General features: G+C 40.9%; 1 protein-coding gene across 1 annotated transcript; it reads right to left on the bottom strand.

Moving 5' to 3' along the window:
• Positions 1–267: 267 nt before the first annotated feature.
• On the bottom strand, positions 268–15296 carry LOC136097993 (epidermal retinol dehydrogenase 2-like). Its single transcript, XM_065830985.2, has 7 exons — positions 15149–15296; positions 11785–12127; positions 6108–6239; positions 5066–5165; positions 3768–3912; positions 3078–3203; positions 268–2522 (listed from the first exon to the last, which is right to left on the bottom strand). The coding sequence occupies exons 2-7, from the start codon at positions 12103–12105 to the stop codon at positions 2429–2431; spliced, it is 918 nt and encodes a 305-aa protein (XP_065687057.1). The 5' UTR covers positions 12106–12127; positions 15149–15296; the 3' UTR covers positions 268–2428.
• Between the last annotated feature and the right edge of the window lie 1613 nt (positions 15297–16909).

Raw genomic sequence — 16909 nt, 5'->3', positions numbered from 1 at the left:
AATATTCACCAGGGCATCTAGCTAGCAGATATTTTCTAGTGAAGCTCTGTATGTTTACGCACTCAACCTACTACAGAACTTGGTCTTGAAAAGATGGGAACATACTGGAGTGAGTCCAGTGAGGGGCCATTAAGACAGTTAAGATACTGGAGCATCTGTCACACAAGGAGAAGTGAGAGAGCTGGAACTGCTCACTCTAGAGCAGACCCTTAGTCATATCCACTGAAAGGACAAGACTCAATAGGCACAAATCAGAAAGAAAGTACATTCAATTTAAACATTAATTTATTTACTTTTAAACTGAGTGTGAACAAACACAAAGAGGTTGCTCAGAGAGGTGGCAGAGTCTCCAGTCTGAGATATTCAAAACTTGACCAAACACAGCACTGACAACCTGCTCTAACTGACCTTGCTCCAAGATCCTTTCCAAGCTCAATGATTTTGTGAAGTAGTAGAGTCCCTGTGGCAATGTACTTATCTGGCACACATTATCAGGTATAATTCTTCTAGTGGTGTGACAAACCAGAACCTGCTGAGAATCCACAAACCCCACAGCCAGACTCACTGCTCTTAACTTCCCTCAGCAAAACATGTTCACAGAGACACCAAGAATAAAAAGCTACTTGCTCTCACAATCCATTTCTCCTTTGCTCCAGAATTCTGCACACCTTGTATTCCACAGTTACGAGGAAACACGTGCTCTTTTAGTATAAAAATGTGAGGAGTCTGCAACACACAGATACAGCACACAGTTACTGGTGGTTAACTTTGAACAGAGCACATATGGATAACACATTTAGGCAATATCTGTTTTTTAATTAGTGACTTTCATTTCCTGAAGTATACTATAAAATAAGCAGAATTTCTGAGGTAGAAAAGCTGCAGATCTGAAAGGACAGTAAGACAAATCTTGTCTTCATCAGTCTGAATTCTAACACTCAATCCATCATAAAGGTAAGGCTATTTTTAACAGGCCTGTTTTTCTCAGCATTTCTTGCTCATCAGCAGTAAAGTTGTTCTATGAAAACCCTTCTCCACTTGTAAACCTCACTAACTGTATGGACAAGGAAAATGAAGGTAGCTGCTAGGCCAACGTGGGAGAGAGGTGAGGAAAAAGGGGGAAAAAACCAACCCTGAAACCTACACCCTTTTATCTATACTATTGTTCAATCAGTTCCATGCTAATGCATTTTAGTCCTAGCTTGCTGAAGTTACCAAGTGCCAGTAGAATACTGTGACATCAGGAGAGCTTAGCCAGCATGCCCATAAATGACACAGATTTAAGGTATAATTTTTCTCCTTCTTGTTTTGGGTTTATCAAGTCAAGGGAGCTTACAGTTTTCTAAGCAGCCATAATCAAAAAGGGCAAGGTCTCCTCAACATATGTCCAAGATAAATCAATAGTCCTAAGAGTAAAGGAAAAAAACAAAACCAACAAGTCTCTGTAGACATAAATAAGGCAACCTGCCACCCAGTTCGGAGCAGCAAAACATAATGCTGTTCCTCAAGCTATGGCCGTAATGATCCAATTCACTCCAATTCTATCAGCATCATTCCTTTCTGAAATAACCCCAAGAGAAGCCCTGATTATGTAATGTAATACCTTTGCTCTTAGTAGCTCATTGTCTTACTTGTCAAGATGCTTGATCACCCACCTATACTAGCAGTCTTCTGATTTAAAAATATAAGTTTATTTTGCTTAGAAGACAAATTAATTTTTTTCTTAAAATGTATAAAGACTCTCCTACAAAGTTGCAGTCATAGTATTAGCTTTTAAAATAGACAAAAAGTAGATTAGCAGCACAAATACATAATTTACATCTTTCCCCTTCCCTGCCTTGGCATGCATAGTCATCTGTGAGTCCTGAGATCACCACCTCTAAAAATTTAATAACATTTCATTGGTTTTGCCCAACACAGCATATACTTTCATTTCACAGAACTTCCCATTTGTACAAATTCAAATCTGTTATTTTAGGAAACTCCTGAATTCCTCAGCTCACCAGGGAACAGTAATGGCACCAGCAGTACAGCCCCCTCCTAGTGGTTCAGTGAAAGGCAGCAAGAGTCAGGTCCACTGGAGGCTTTCTTGGCTTCCGCCCAAATACACGTATCTTCTTGGTCTTGTCTCCCCCCAGAGCTGCTAATTATTAGTTTGTGATGCAGGATCATTAAGGCATTATAACAGACATAACCAAATGAATTAATTTCACAGAGAGGTGAAAAGAAAATAGTTCACTGAATATAAAATAAAAAAAATTGAGTAAAAGCTGTTGATTAAAGAGCCAAATACAAGCAATTTCCTTGGAAATTGTTACTAATGAGAAGTGAGGCACCTTAACTTCACAGCTGCTAGAGGAGCAGACCTTTCCCACCACCTCCTTTAACAATGTCCACTTTAGAGTAGCTGGTCTCTGACTTTTGCACTTCAGTCCTTCTTTGCTCGACCTTTGAAGGTGTCCATGATATGGAGGTATCCAAAGTAGTCCGCGAAGAGAACAGCTACTTTCACTGGTATGAGACTGTAAGGTAGGGGAGTTGGAGAGAGTGAAAAAACAACAAACAAAACCCAAAACAAACACAATGCAGACATCAGAAGAGTTGTGTGGTTTTATCGCAGAATTAATTTTACCTAATACTGTCAAAAACTTGTACATTTTCTAGAATATAGTAACACTGGCCCTCTCAAAATATCCATTACACTCATTTGGCAGCCTGAGTTATTGGACAGACCAGTTTCCCAACGTGGCTTGCAACAGAGTCACAAGTGCCGTAATGCTGGGGCAAGACATCAGATCCACCGTTACTGAGAAGCCGCCCCAGACTCTACAGCCCACAGTAAAACTGGACCCCAATGGAGTCAGCAAGTGGGAGTTAGACATTTCTGTCATTGTTCTGTGGCGCAAGGGCAGACTGAACCCCTAGAAACAAAAAAGGAGAACTCCAGAAATGTGCAGAATTTAATACAAATTCACACCAACAAGCAGAAGCCTGGTTTGCACTTTTAGGTAAAAACATAGCTGAAACATCCCTGGACAGAAAAGAGAGAGAGGAAAAGAAAGACAGACATAACTTACTTTCTGAAAGCAAGTAAAAAATAAAGACTGCGTGGTAACAACAATATTTCTTGGTCCCGCCGAATAGCAGTCATTATCTTCTCAGCCACATACTCTGGCTCCAGAACAGGAATCAGTCTTGGCCACCTGGAAAACATTTCTTACTATAGCACAAATTGCCTGGGATTCACATTTTGCTCAAAGTCCCCATTTTTCAGTTAGTCAACTAAAAGAAGAAATAAATACCACAAATCCTACAAACAACAGAACCTTCATTGTGTTAGAGAGTGAGTGGCCATTATTATTTTCTCTTTGTACGATCTCTCAAGACAAATCCATAGTCCTCGTATGAAGACACACTAGGCTTTTATTCAGCTCCTAAACTTTGTCATTATAAAAGCATACTGAGCAGAGCTATGCCACAGATTCCAGGAGGTGAATGGAGGTTTAGAGACCAGAGAGGACAACTGGAGCATTCGGCTTCTGCAGAGGAAAGGACACCAATTACACTCCACATTTCAGTTTAAATGAATAGTAAAGTACCAAGGGCCTTGCCATATGGGTTACCCAGTCACTGGATGGCACTGTTAACAGCCATCCTGAAAATAACACAAGCAGAGAAAAGCCTAGCTTATGATTTTCATAAAGGAAATGCGAGTACGTAACACGCTAAATGTGCAAGTTGCACAGAAACCTTAGAAGTTTACTCACTTGGTTCCACAGCCATCAAACATTCCAGTGTTTATGATGTAAGGACATACAATTGTGGTTTTAACACCAGTTTTTCCCAGATCTCTCATTTCTAAATCAACTGACTCTGCAAAACCAACTGCTGCAAATTTACTTGCACAGTAATCTGTAAAATAAATAAAACTTTAATTGCAGTTAAACATTTTAATTTACTAATTAAACTTTAGTAAAGAGGTTCAGTGAGTCCTACCACTGAACATGTACACAGGAGCAGTAACAGTTTCTAATAGAGAAGAGGGATGAAACTATGCTCTAGTAAGTAAACTACCTAGTCACAGGGTTATGTTTTTTTACAGTATACAACAGCAGCACTATAGTATAGAAATTACATATACACAGTACCAGCAGGAAATTACTCTCCGATACTGAACTACTTTTCAGAGTAGGAACTGTTTTCAGTATTAGGTTACCAATAAAGTTTGTCTTTGATGTTATTTACTCCTTTACTTTCCCTCTCCAAACCTAACTGTTGTTCTAGACTGGCAAACCGTTTTCTACTTTTCTGAGGGTTTCTCCTTGCACCCCTGCTATCACCTTTCCACTCTACTTAACAGCAGCAAATGAAATTATCTTTTCATACCAGACTTTACATTTGAATCCATGCACTGGCTTCTTATGCAAACTCAAGCTTTTGAGACTCTCTGCTGTGGTTTCAACTTGAAACTCAATTTGTCTTCATGATCATTGCCCTGAAGCTAGATTTCTTCTACTGCTATGTCACCTTATCTCATTTTCCTCCCCTTTTGCATGTATTTTCCAGAAATGCCTTCTGCATTTGCTCTAATCTCATCCCTTTCCATCACTGTATGTGTCCTCTTGAGTTAATAGCTGAGAGACAGAGAATGCAACATGAGATATCACACATCTGCCTCTGTACCACATCTGGATTTCAGTAGTTCTTTTAATCAGGGAAACTTCCACAGAACCATGCTTAGCTTGAGAACATGCTTCCCCACCAGATACCTGCAGGTTCATTTCAAGAACACTGAAGTTCTCAGTTTCCAAAGTTCTACATGGCTCCTAGATTCTCTAATTGCCTTGGCAGAAAAACCTGCTTCACATCACTGCTGAGCATCTGGAAATCTCTTTTGAAAGCAACGGTCTGTTTAAGATCACCTGGTTTGAAAGTATGACCATTTCCTTTACTTATACGCAAAGACCCAGAAAGTCAAAATCAGGATTTTTTTTTTTATATGAGTATTGATTGCAGAGTTTAAATCCAACCATTGTCTAAATGAACATTAGCTTTAATATGCTACCTGAAAGTCCATTGACTCCATTCAGTCCTGCTGAGCTTGCAACACTAACCAAATGTCCATGGTTAGAGGCCACCATTGCTGGCAGGAAGGCTTTGTAAGTCTGCAATGTAAGTCAGAGTTGCAATGAAACATTTTACTAAATAAGCTAAGTGCTATAATGTTTTGAAGGTGTTGTTTTTAAATAAAGACTTCTACAAGTTTAAATAAGCTCCTAAACTGGAACTTTCTAGGCCTCATCAGCACCACTTTGACCTTAACAACAAAGACAGATGGTAACTTGCTGAAAGCTAAGGATACAGCTTCAGCTAGTTGTTAAGTTTGTTTCAGCCTAAAGCTCAGCCCTGCAATATTTCAAATGATAGTCGTTCACAGCAAATTTTGTAAAATGGCAAAATATTGATTTCATGTATTCCTTCTAATTAAGTAATTTAATATTTGTGATTAAAAGTATTTATGAAGACACTGAAACATGTTTTAATATCCTCTTTGCAATTCTTTATGATAGGAACAACACATAGGTGACCCGCCTTCCCTGGAAGGAAGAAAAATACAAATTAAATTACTTTTTGTTCAAAAGCCCCACTTACTATTAAGAGCATTGTCTGAACATGTGGTATTGCTTACTAAAACTTTCATAACCACAAAACAATTAGAACTCTAATAGAATTGAACACTTCTGTTACTAGAGCCACAACTTTTAGGCTGGGCTTGCTTCACATCAATTAACATTGAGAGATTTTAACATACGATTAGCTTCAGAACTCAGCAGATATTAAACTTTAGTTCTTAAGTGCATTTTTCAATATGAAACAGTTCTGCTTCCACCTACCTACCCCCGAAGTTCCCAAAAGATCCATTCTTCCATCCTTTTTTTATTTTACAGACTCACAGGCATAGAAAGTAATTTCTTGTATAATTTCTGAGTGAACTTACAAGGAGCTGTATATCCTTGCATATTTACCTCAATTCCAAAAGGCAAAATTAACACCAAAAACATGTTAAAAGGATGTTTTAGTATGTATATAGAAAGCACAGGTATTACCCAGAAGTGTGCCATTATGTTCACTTCCATGGTTTTTTCCACGAGTGAATCTGGAGAATCAATAAACTTCTTTCCAGTTACAATACCAGCGTTGTTGACTAGGATGCTAACGTCACCAACTTCTTTTTTAACCTAAAACAAAATCCCCCAAGATATTATGCAATAAATACAAAACATTCTTTCCAAGTTTTAGATGTGAAAACATGAGAAATATTGCACATTTCAACTAAGTTGAAGTTGTTATGCTTATTACAGATCCAAACACCTCAGGTTCTTGCACACCTGAGCCCTTTTTTAGAGCTGAGCTTACAACTGGACTTTCTTTCGGAGGTACAGAGCCCAACAGCTCCACACAGCCTTCTGCTTTCAGCATCTCTGGTTCTTTCTGCAACTGTTCCAGATAAGCCCTTAATGCAGTGAGCCTAACTAACACAACAGGTGTTTTGCTACAGCAAACCCAGCTCAAAACCAATAAGCAATTCTGTTTGTAGGGCCATTTCTAGGCTTTGCAGTGAAACAATACATGGATCCTCTGGTGAGTTCATCAGAATTGGTTACATCAAATCTATGTGAGGGCTGCAAGGACCTAAACTTTCGCTTGTGAGGCTCCTTCCATTAGACTCAAATCCTCTTATGTTTTCCATAGTGTAACTTGAGCACAGAAGCAGTGCTGCCATTGGACCTGAAGGCTAAAGTCAGCATAGCACAGTACTTGAGTCTTTTGATGAGCAGATGGAAGCTTGCATTCCCTGTCAGTAACACTAACTACCTGCATCCCAACAGTCCAGGGACTCCTCTCTCCCACTCTACAGGGCAGCAGCTACTTCGCAGCATCTTAATATTTCAGATATTTCAAGATTCTTCATGCTGTTTTCTGACTGTGACTGTTAAACACTGACATGTATTACACAGTAGTTTTTCACTAGTGGTAATTTTATAGAACATTGAATTGTTTTGGTTGGAAAAGACCTTTCAAAGATTAACCCAGCACTACCAAGGCCACCACTAAACCATGCCCCTAAGAACCTCATCTACATGTCTTTTAAACACCTCCAGGGATGGTGACTCCAGCACTTCCCTGGGTGGCCTGTTCCAATGGCTGATGACCCCTTCTGTGAAGAAACTTTTCCTCATATCCCATCTAAACCTCCCCTCGTGCAACTTGAGGCCATTTCCTTTTGTCCTATCACTTGCTGCTTAGGAGAAGAGACCAACACGCTCCATGCTACAACCTCCTTTCAGGTAGCTGTAGACAGAAATAAGGTCTCCCCTTAGCCTCCTTTTCTCCAGGTCAAACAGCCCCAGTTCCCTCAACCGCTCCTGACAAGACTTGTGGTCCAGATCCTTCATTGGCTTCACTGCCCTGTACTTACATTCCACAGCACACACATTAAACCAGACTTCCCTACAGCTTTCCAGGGGAGCAGATGGAGTTTTCTGCCCTTTGTGTTGGAATTTGAACGGGTAAACAGTCACTTTTGGTAAGAACTATTCCTCATATGCATAGGCAGTGAGAAAGATCACTTTTAAAATAAATTTCTTCCTTACAACCTTTTTATATATTCAAATATCTTGTCTACTTCAACCAACAAGAAATGAGAAAACTGTAACAAGGGTAGTAGTTTGTTAAAAAAACTAAACAAAATATTTTGGGACACGTGCATTCACAGAAGGCAAAAGCCTTGCAGGCTTCTGGGGCTCATGGTGCAGCAGCTTTTTTCTAGGGTACTTGTTTCAATTCTAACACTGTACCAGCATCTTTATAAGATGATTCCCAGAAAATAAGTTGGCTAAAGAATAATATCTACACATTTAGCTCAGTAAGAGGAAGTACAGTTCTCATTTTAACTCTAGATTGAGAATCTTCATGAACAGACTCACTTGAGAGAACAGATATAGGCCAACTGATATCAAGATGTTGAGCCAGCTCTCAAAAGGAAAATAAAAATAATTAATGCAGTATTTGAAATACAGTACATTAATCAGAGCTATCTGGGGAAAAGGAAATTAGTACTCTATATGTTGTTTAATTTGTGATTTCCAGATAAAGTGCTAAAAATGCTGATCAGTAGCTTTGGGAAACCATGTTTTTACACCACCTTGCCATACGGTCACAGATCACGGAATCTCATTTCTTAATGGTGCTTCCTTTGCTGGGTGCCTACAGTGACTAAAGAAGCACAAGCAGACCACGTAGGTGAGTGTGTTTAACAGTAAAGAATTAAAGGATAATTTATCACTTAATCCTTTATTCTAGCTTAATTTCCTCATCTTCCTTAAGCTTGTTCCAATCTTGTCCATGATTGTTAACTAAGTAAGGATTAAAAAAAAAATAAAAAAAAGAAAGTAGCCTTGGTAGGATTACACAGAACAGCTTTTATCGGCCAGATCCCCTTTCCAACCTCAGTCATTGCTCACACATCCTTGTCTGTTTTGCTCCCAAAAAGTTGTCATGTAACAATTCAAATATTTCTGAAGCAGCGCCACGTGATCTCCACGGGCAGCCTTAGCCTGGTCACCAACCTGAGTATATACCCCTCATGACAGGTTAAAAATAGTACGCATTTAGAGACATACATTTAATCATTAGTAAATGATGCTTTAATACTGCCTTGTGTCAGATGACCTAGCAATTCCAGAAGCCTGGACCAACATCTCAAATCTACAATTTGGGGCAAATAAGAAATACCCATTTCTCTTGTGTGAGGAAAAAGTGGACAGAAGTGGGGGATGTGGTACATACAGCTTACAACCTGGTGATTGAGGCATTTAGGTTAGATGGGAGAAGGGAAATAAGAACAGAACCTTGATTATCCCATTGCTAACTAGTGGTCAACACCTGAACAACCTCTTCCTTTACCACCTGTCTCTACTCAGTCTTCCAAAATTTATTCACACTTTGGATGGAACTCAAAGCAGATTTGAGTACCTTCCTGCAACCCAGACAAATAATTCCAGCCTTACAACACCTTTGTTTATACTGCTTCCCTACTAACTAGATGTGGCAGCTCTTTCCTCAGCAAACTGGCTGTTTTAATTCCCTTCTCCTCTCAGCTCTCCCCTGTGCTTGATAAAGCCAAGAAGCTCAGCTCAGGCTCCCACAGTCTACTTTGAGGCCAAGGACCAGAGATCTTTTCCCTAGATATTAAGAAGTGTTTTGGGGGGCATAACGTCAACTTCCCAGAGCTCTAAACCTCTTCATTTGTTCAGGGCAGGAAAGCATGTTCCGAGTGTTTGTTTTAGGCCTAGGTGAGGCAAGCATTACACAAACAGCTGATCTGCTTACACATCTTCAGGTATAAACACTTTCCTGTTTGTTTCTGCATTTATATTTATGGTTTTTATTGAAGTTCCGTATTGAGAAATTCCCATGATTCCCAAAAAGCATCCCAAAGTGTTTACTTCCTAAGAACCACAAACCCATCCATAACTGCCTACAAGAGGTGGAAGAAAGCACTGGCTGATTTATAGGCAGCATGAAATACCACCAGGAAATGTGCTTCTACTCTTGCTCCTCTGCACAGGAAAGAGGATTCTCAGAAAACTGGCAAACTGTCTGCAAACTGTCATCACGACTAACAAGCAAGAAAATAAAAGTAGATAAGCAAAAAAGTATCATGCAAGAGAGATCCTGGAAGTAAATGTGAGTCCAGGTGCAATTTTACAGCATGATAATGAGGAAGGGCTCCCATTTCCTCACAAGTAAGAGGGTTAAAAAAAAAATAGTTACTTTCCTCTTTCAAAGCCCTAGATTCTTAAAATTTAGCTGAACTCAAGGGAGAGAGGGGTAGCTAAGAGAAGGCCACATTCCTTTTGAGGTTGGTACTTCTGGAACAAGGACATTAGAAAGAAATTTTAAGCTATCATTCTCGACAGCTAAAAGCTGTCCTTCATCCTGTTGGTACAGGAAAGAAACAAGGACACCACATGTGCAGAGCTTTTTTGTTTTCTTCCTACCAAAGTGATGTTTTTTCCTGATTTCTCTGTGTGGCTGATGAAGTACCCAAAGCAGGCATTGCAGTTTCATGCACAATTCATTTTGGCTGAGATTCTTTTACTAGGCACAAAGTTTACAACCATACCCTGCCCTAACTACATGAATCTTCTTTACTATAGTCTTACAAAACTGAAAGTCATTGTGTGAAGCAGAATCACGGTGAGGGAAACAAAACCTGGAACCGTGTTGCCTCATCTTGCAAAGGCTGCACACTGTGAGCCAGAGTCATTAAGTAAACAGCATTAAGTAAACATTGGTACCAAGCGCTAAGTAATACTAAAGTCTTTTTGTCACTAAGGAGATGGGAAAGTTTTCAGCATGGTTCTGCATCAGTTGTCAGCAGGACACAACATTTCTGAAATAAGAGTAGTAGGGTATTTTCTTCTGTGTGGATCAGCAGGAGCATCATTAGTGGATCAGCTGTTAGTGAACACACAAAAGAAGATTGTAAGCGAGGAATCATGCACTGAGACCCTCTTACGACTTCTTTGCTCCTGTCTCCCTCTGTTTTCAATCATCCCTAACCTGTGACACACACATACTACACCCTCTTCTTTCTATATTTGGCCAGAAATGCTCTGCTACTGCTTTTCTACATGGGACTGAAGCGCTAGCCCTTGAGACCTCAAAACTGAAGGTTAGTTTTCATCTCCTTCATTCCAGTGTCCTCCACACTGCAATACTCCGTTCTCCACTCCTCCCAGTTCACCAGTTACAGGTCTGTGGTGGGACATGTGCAACTGCTCTGCAGGGGTGGCAGATGTGCAACTCTGCTGGTCTAACGGGGCTGCCAGGGGGATCAACAGTGATCAGCATCACCACAACACAAAACCAACAGTACCAGCCACTAACAAGCTGCAGGTCATGCACAAGCTTCACTTATCGCAGACTTTCCTCTAGTCATTTTTGCACAGCTAGAAAAAGGCAGAAGGCTGGAGCTTCTTAAACAGCACCAGAAGAGGGATATTATTTCAGCCAACAGATGTTCCTAAAGACAGCTCAACTCTTTGAGAATTCATCCTCACACAAACACTCACTGTGGAAACTTTCTAGTCCAACAGTTAAGTTTAGCAACATTTTAAGCAAATGAGAACAGGTTGTTATAATGGAAACTGTTAAGCAATTTTAGCTTTTGGCAATTCTACTAGTCTGCCCAAAATATCTAACCACATGCTATATTTACAAAGCTCTTCAGAAAGGAAAGAAAGAAATATTTAAGACTTCAAGGTACATTTATTACTTGTGATAAAGCGAGTCTGCAAATAATCTATTCACAGCCATGGAATTATTTAAAAATTGCCTAAGCAGTTAATCCTTTTTACAACATATCATCTTTAGAGTTTACTTTTGGTAAAAGGCTGCCAGAACTTGAAATACTGCTTTAGCTTCAATAAATTTATTTTCTTCACTTCATTAGTAAGTGCTTGCTCAGTAACTTGGATGAATGAGAAGCTATCCAGTTGCAATTAGCTACTGCAAGAAAGAACCAGCTCCTTTTATTTTTAAAGGAACAGAGGTACACAACTCTAAAAACCAGTATTCTTAAAATAGGTAGCACGTGCAATACATTCAGAATTAATTAATTTAACATCTTGCTTTGAAGTCATTAAAACTCACTAAACATCATACATGTGTGCATGCATTCAGAACAGTGTTAAAGCCACAAATAAGATACTTTACCTGATCAGCTACCCTGTAGACATCCTGCCTTTTGCTGCAGTCACAGATGTAGGAGTGTACTCGCACTGCTCCATTTTCTCTGGCCAGTTTACTTGTCTCCTTGAGCCCCTCTTGATTAATGTCCCAGAGAACCACTGTGGCTCCAAGTCTGGCAAACTTTAAAGCTAAGAGTCTTCCAATACCACTTCCCGCTCCTGTTATTAATACAATTTCACCACTAACATTCTTCTTCCGTTTAGGCACAATCAAGAACACTAGTGACTCCAGCAAGTAATAAACAAGAAGTCCTATGGCTCTGCACGTTTCCAGGAAGAAGTTCATCTTCAGGCTATTTTTTGGATACCTGATAAAATAAAATGTTAACAGGCAGAATAAACCATAAAGAGAGAAAATGCAAACATCAGTATTTCAAAATTGAAAAGCATTTTCAGATGCATTCTAAATACTTTTTCTAGCTGCTGTCTGAGTGTTGTTTCAAAAAACATCCCCCCCCCAAAAAAAAAAACCCCACAAAAAACAACAAAACCAAAACACAACCACCAAAACAACAACAACAAACCAAACAAAAACCCCAACACACACACAAACAAACAAACCCAAAACCTAGAGGCTCACATCTTCTCCTCTGACCCATTTGTGCTGTTCCTGTATCATCTCCAGGTTGTTCCTACTCTCCTCCAGAATGCAACACACAAATTATTTACCATTCAACAGAGGCAAGAAACAACTCCTCTCATCTATTTTAGATATTCCCTGCCCCTCACATCATGGGCTAACATCTGCTCCAACACAATGAGGACTCAAAAACTAGAATTAAAAAAGTGATAGCTGCCCCTCGAGCATCTGAAGCAGAAATGCGTGGCAACTACAAATCAAAACTCATGGCTTGATCAAACAACTCTAGTGCTCACAAACTAGTACTTCAAGTTAGGAAAAATTCTCCTTTAAGGACCATGACTTTTTTGCTTTGTAGGCACTCCTTATCATCAAGAAATCACACACAGACCAAGTCACAGCCTCAGCGCTGCTGAAAAGCTGCCAGCATAGGGAGCTTTAGAATACAATATGTTTAGAAATCTCCAGAGCATATCAGGTAAATTACTGGCTGTCACTACCAGCTGTTCAACTATGGGTAATACCACTATTGAGAGCTCTCTTTTGCAATTGATTATAGTGTTTTATTTAGAAATACATTGCAAAGCTGTTTACTTTCTTTCCTTCACCTCCCTGCATTAAGCACATGCCATTGGTCTCAATCATACCACCTCAGGTATACGCATCACAGTAATGCTGACACCAAACAGGTATTTAGATCCTTGAACAAATGCTATTTATTTCTCAGCATACAAATGCTACACAAGAAATGCATCCTCGGTCAAAGCAGGTTTTAATCTTTGACTAACTGTGATGCAAAGGATTAATATCTTTCTTCTCAGCTAAAGGCAGAACACACTGGTACTTACACTTCAACCTTTAGCACTACATACCCACTTTGACTACACCTCTTAGTTAACTTTGCTGTTTATGTCTATAGGTAATTGTGTCTGACAAGTGCCAAGAGATAAGTTACTTAGATCTCTGCTATTCTGAGCAGAGTTCATGAAATTTAGCATGCGGACATACACATGTTATCATGAGTCTTGGGTTTTGTAAATGGGAAACAAGGCCAGTCCTGAAGAGGCATCAGCCACTGCTGGAACATAGAAGGTTATTTCAGAAAGTTTTTTGGCAGGAAGATTAGGACATCTTAAAAGTATTCTGGTAACAGAAAAACATTCATTAAAAAGAGTGGGTAGGGAAACAAGCTCTTCTTTCTGAAAGAGTCACAGTGTAAATGTTTTCTGTTGTTTATTTCCTTTAAACTGGGACAAAATGTGTGCAGAGGTTCTGGCACAGATGAAAGGCAGTAACACCAGGAAGAAATGGAAAGAAATATCAAACCAGCAGAGAAACACTCTTCTAGAGCCAATAGCGATATCTCCTGTAGTAGATTCTCAGAGCTATAGAGCTACTACAGATATAAGCAAAACTAGAGTTATACAGGAAAAACGCTATTAAATTTCATATACACCAAAAAACCAGCAAGTTTTTGGAAACACCAGTTATTTGCTGGATCTAAAACAGAAGCCACAAATCTTCAAAATAAATGCAGTTGCCGAGTTTAACTTTATTACACTAACTTAATGAACTAATGTAACATCCCCTATTTGCATGAAAGGAGATTGGTATCGCTGGAGTAGGTGAGGATGTTAGAGTTAATTCCCTGTGGAAAAACAAGAGGCAATTGCCTTCAAAGTATAGTACACAATCTGACCTAAACACAGTTTAGAACTTCTGTAAGTAACTTATTAAGTAAAATAATCTTGCCTAGAACAGAGGCACCTTAGATCTTAGCGAAATATTGACTGTCTCTTACTGAAGTAGAGTTGTTTTAGGCATGGAGACCACAGGATACTTTCTCTGATTCTGGTGAGATGCTTAATTTTCACTGACACATCTCTCACCTAACCCAGCTTTGACTGGGCCAAGAGTCCTCCATTCTCACTGTCTCACTGCATTAGTACTTCTAATTACACCAGCTACTGTAACCAAGCATATCCATACAGACAATTAAATTAGAGAACACACTTGGCCAATTTGGGTCCTCAACTAAAGTGAGCAGGGATCTATTCGCAGCATACCTTTGGAACACATAAGATCTCAGATGTCTTTTATATTGAAGTATTAAAAATTTTACAATGGCTTATCAGACAGATCTCTTGTCAAGCACAGACTTTGCCAGCACAGACATGTCGGTACATGTGCTAACGCTCACAAGTGAGCAGTTCCTGCAGGCTGCCTGCTCACCAAACACAAGGGCAGAACTGAGGCTAGCATCCGAACCACAAAGCTAGCCAAAGGGATTAAAAACTGATCACACAATCACCTGAACAGTTTGACAAGCATGAATTTTGAGGATTGTGACCCCTCAAAAATATAGTGGTCCCACAGCCAAGACAGTCCACAGACTGAGGTGCAGCGATACCTTCCCCACCACCCGGACGACGCAGGGCTGTCTTAACTCGTCACACCTCCTCCAACCCCGTTAACTTCATAAAAAAATCCCCACGAGTGGCTTTCAGCAGCGGTGTATAGCCCAGCGTCCCCCTCAGGCCCGGCTCCCCGCACCGCCCGGCTGCCTGCGCCCTCACCCGTCCGCCCTGGGAGCAGGACCTGCCCTCGCAGGGGCGAGAACCGGCGCCCGGTACCGGCAGGAAGCTGGAACCACGGCTGCCCCGCCGAGCCTCCATGCACCCTGTTCCGTCCCCTAAAACACAACGCTCCCAGCACCGGGACCCCCGCGACCGCGGGTACGTCCGCCTACCAGGCTGAAGAACAGCGAAGGCACCTCCGCCTGCCCGGGGGCTCCCGAAACGGGCGAGATCAGGCCGAGGAAAGCGACGAGGCCAGGGCGGTGCCTTTATGGCGGCAGCCCGCCCCGGCTGGGCTGACCGGATGCCCGGGGGCGGGGCGGACGGGCTCCGTGCTCGACGGTGGCGGCAGCGGGAGGAAGCCGGGATGGAGTAGTCGCTACGCTGCCCGCGCTCCGCTTGGGAGGCTGCCGGCCGGCGGGGGCTATGGCGGAGTGGGGATTGTTGTCCGCGCCCGGCCCGGGCAGGTGGCAGAGAGCTGCGGGGCTGTCCCCGGGAAGGAGAGCCGCGGCCCCCTGCGCTTTGCGCTGGGGCTGTGCATAGCGCGAACGGTTCGGAGGACTTAGCACCTTGTTGGGGAGGAGCTCTCGTGGCGGCTCCCCACCACTTTCCCGTAGTTGCCTTTTGAGAAAAGCAATACTTGTAATGTGCTGCTGCTTCTTCTTTTTTTTTTTTTTTTTTTTTTTAAAGAGAAAGCTTCTGTTGGAGAGGTGATCGACTGAGGGAAGGCAGATTTTGTGCGGCTGGACTAGGTCTGTGTTGTAGGGCCGGTGCAATCATTGGTCCAGGTGGCCTGTGGGAGTGTTGGCACTGAGGGAGAGGAAGACAACTACATAATACTACATAATAACGAATATGAAACAGCAATTCATAATATGAGCTTCTTTAGGCAGCCTAAAAAATCAGCCTTCTGAACCAGTGATATCCAAATAAATTTTGGGAACTCTGTGCACAAACACTTTCAAGGAGAAAGGACAGAAAAAACACTTGTGAGAGAGCAGATTACTTCCTTGCTTGCCTTGGAACAAATAGTCAGCAGGGTTTGAAAGGTGCTGTGCTGTTTAAATAAATTCTTTTCTTGCTTCCCCTGCACATTCTATTTAAAGTCTTGTTGAAAGAGGTCAAAAGGTCTTTTCTTTCAGGTACGGAGTTTTGGGTCAGGGTCTAGGCTCTTGACTATAGACTGCTGTGCCTTTAAGAGCTATTGACGGGAGAGAAATTATCCGCTTGATTAGAACATTTTAGTGAGAGTTAATGTATTATTGTATTAATACAATAAATCCATGAGGCTGATGATAGCCAAACAGTGACACTGATGAAATTTGGGTTTGGCTGCTTCCTTCTTGTTGTGGATTGTATTTTTTACAGTGGCTTGCTCAAAGTAAGGAAGTGTAAAAAGCACCCATTCATTTAAGTTTCAAAAAGGTTTAAGTATGTGCTTTGTAGTAATACTTGGAAATTAACAACATTTAACATTGAGACTAACCTTATGATTGGAGGCTAGAAGGTGGGAGACTTGGCTCCTTTCCCGACATTGTACAAAGGTTTCCTGCAAGTAATAAACTCACTGAATAAAACTTGCTGAAATAAAACTCTACTCGTCTGTATGGTGAAAGGCTAAAATTAGCGTTAAAGATAACCTTCTAAAGACTGTTAAAATAGTGTCTTCCACAGTCTGAGGTCAGAGAAGACCCAAATGAAATTGTTACTCTTGATTCAAGTTCAGAAACTGAATTACCCTGATTTGTATTAGATGAGGATGTCTCCCTCTTGCCACATGCTATTTTTGGACCAATTTGTGAGTGCTGGCAAGATCCCAGGAGTGTAGAACTGGGACTGGTGTTGTGTGTTTTGTGTAACATTGTGCTGGACGTTTTCAAAGAAACCCAAGGTCATTCAAGTCATAAGAACAAGTTTGAGGAACTTTGTAAGTG

The sequence above is a fragment of the Patagioenas fasciata genome, chromosome 2 (assembly GCF_037038585.1).
Source record: "Patagioenas fasciata isolate bPatFas1 chromosome 2, bPatFas1.hap1, whole genome shotgun sequence".
Lineage (NCBI taxonomy): Eukaryota > Metazoa > Chordata > Aves > Columbiformes > Columbidae > Patagioenas > Patagioenas fasciata.
The sequence above is the reverse complement of the archived record's forward strand: the minus strand, read 5'-3'. Positions and strand labels throughout refer to the sequence as shown.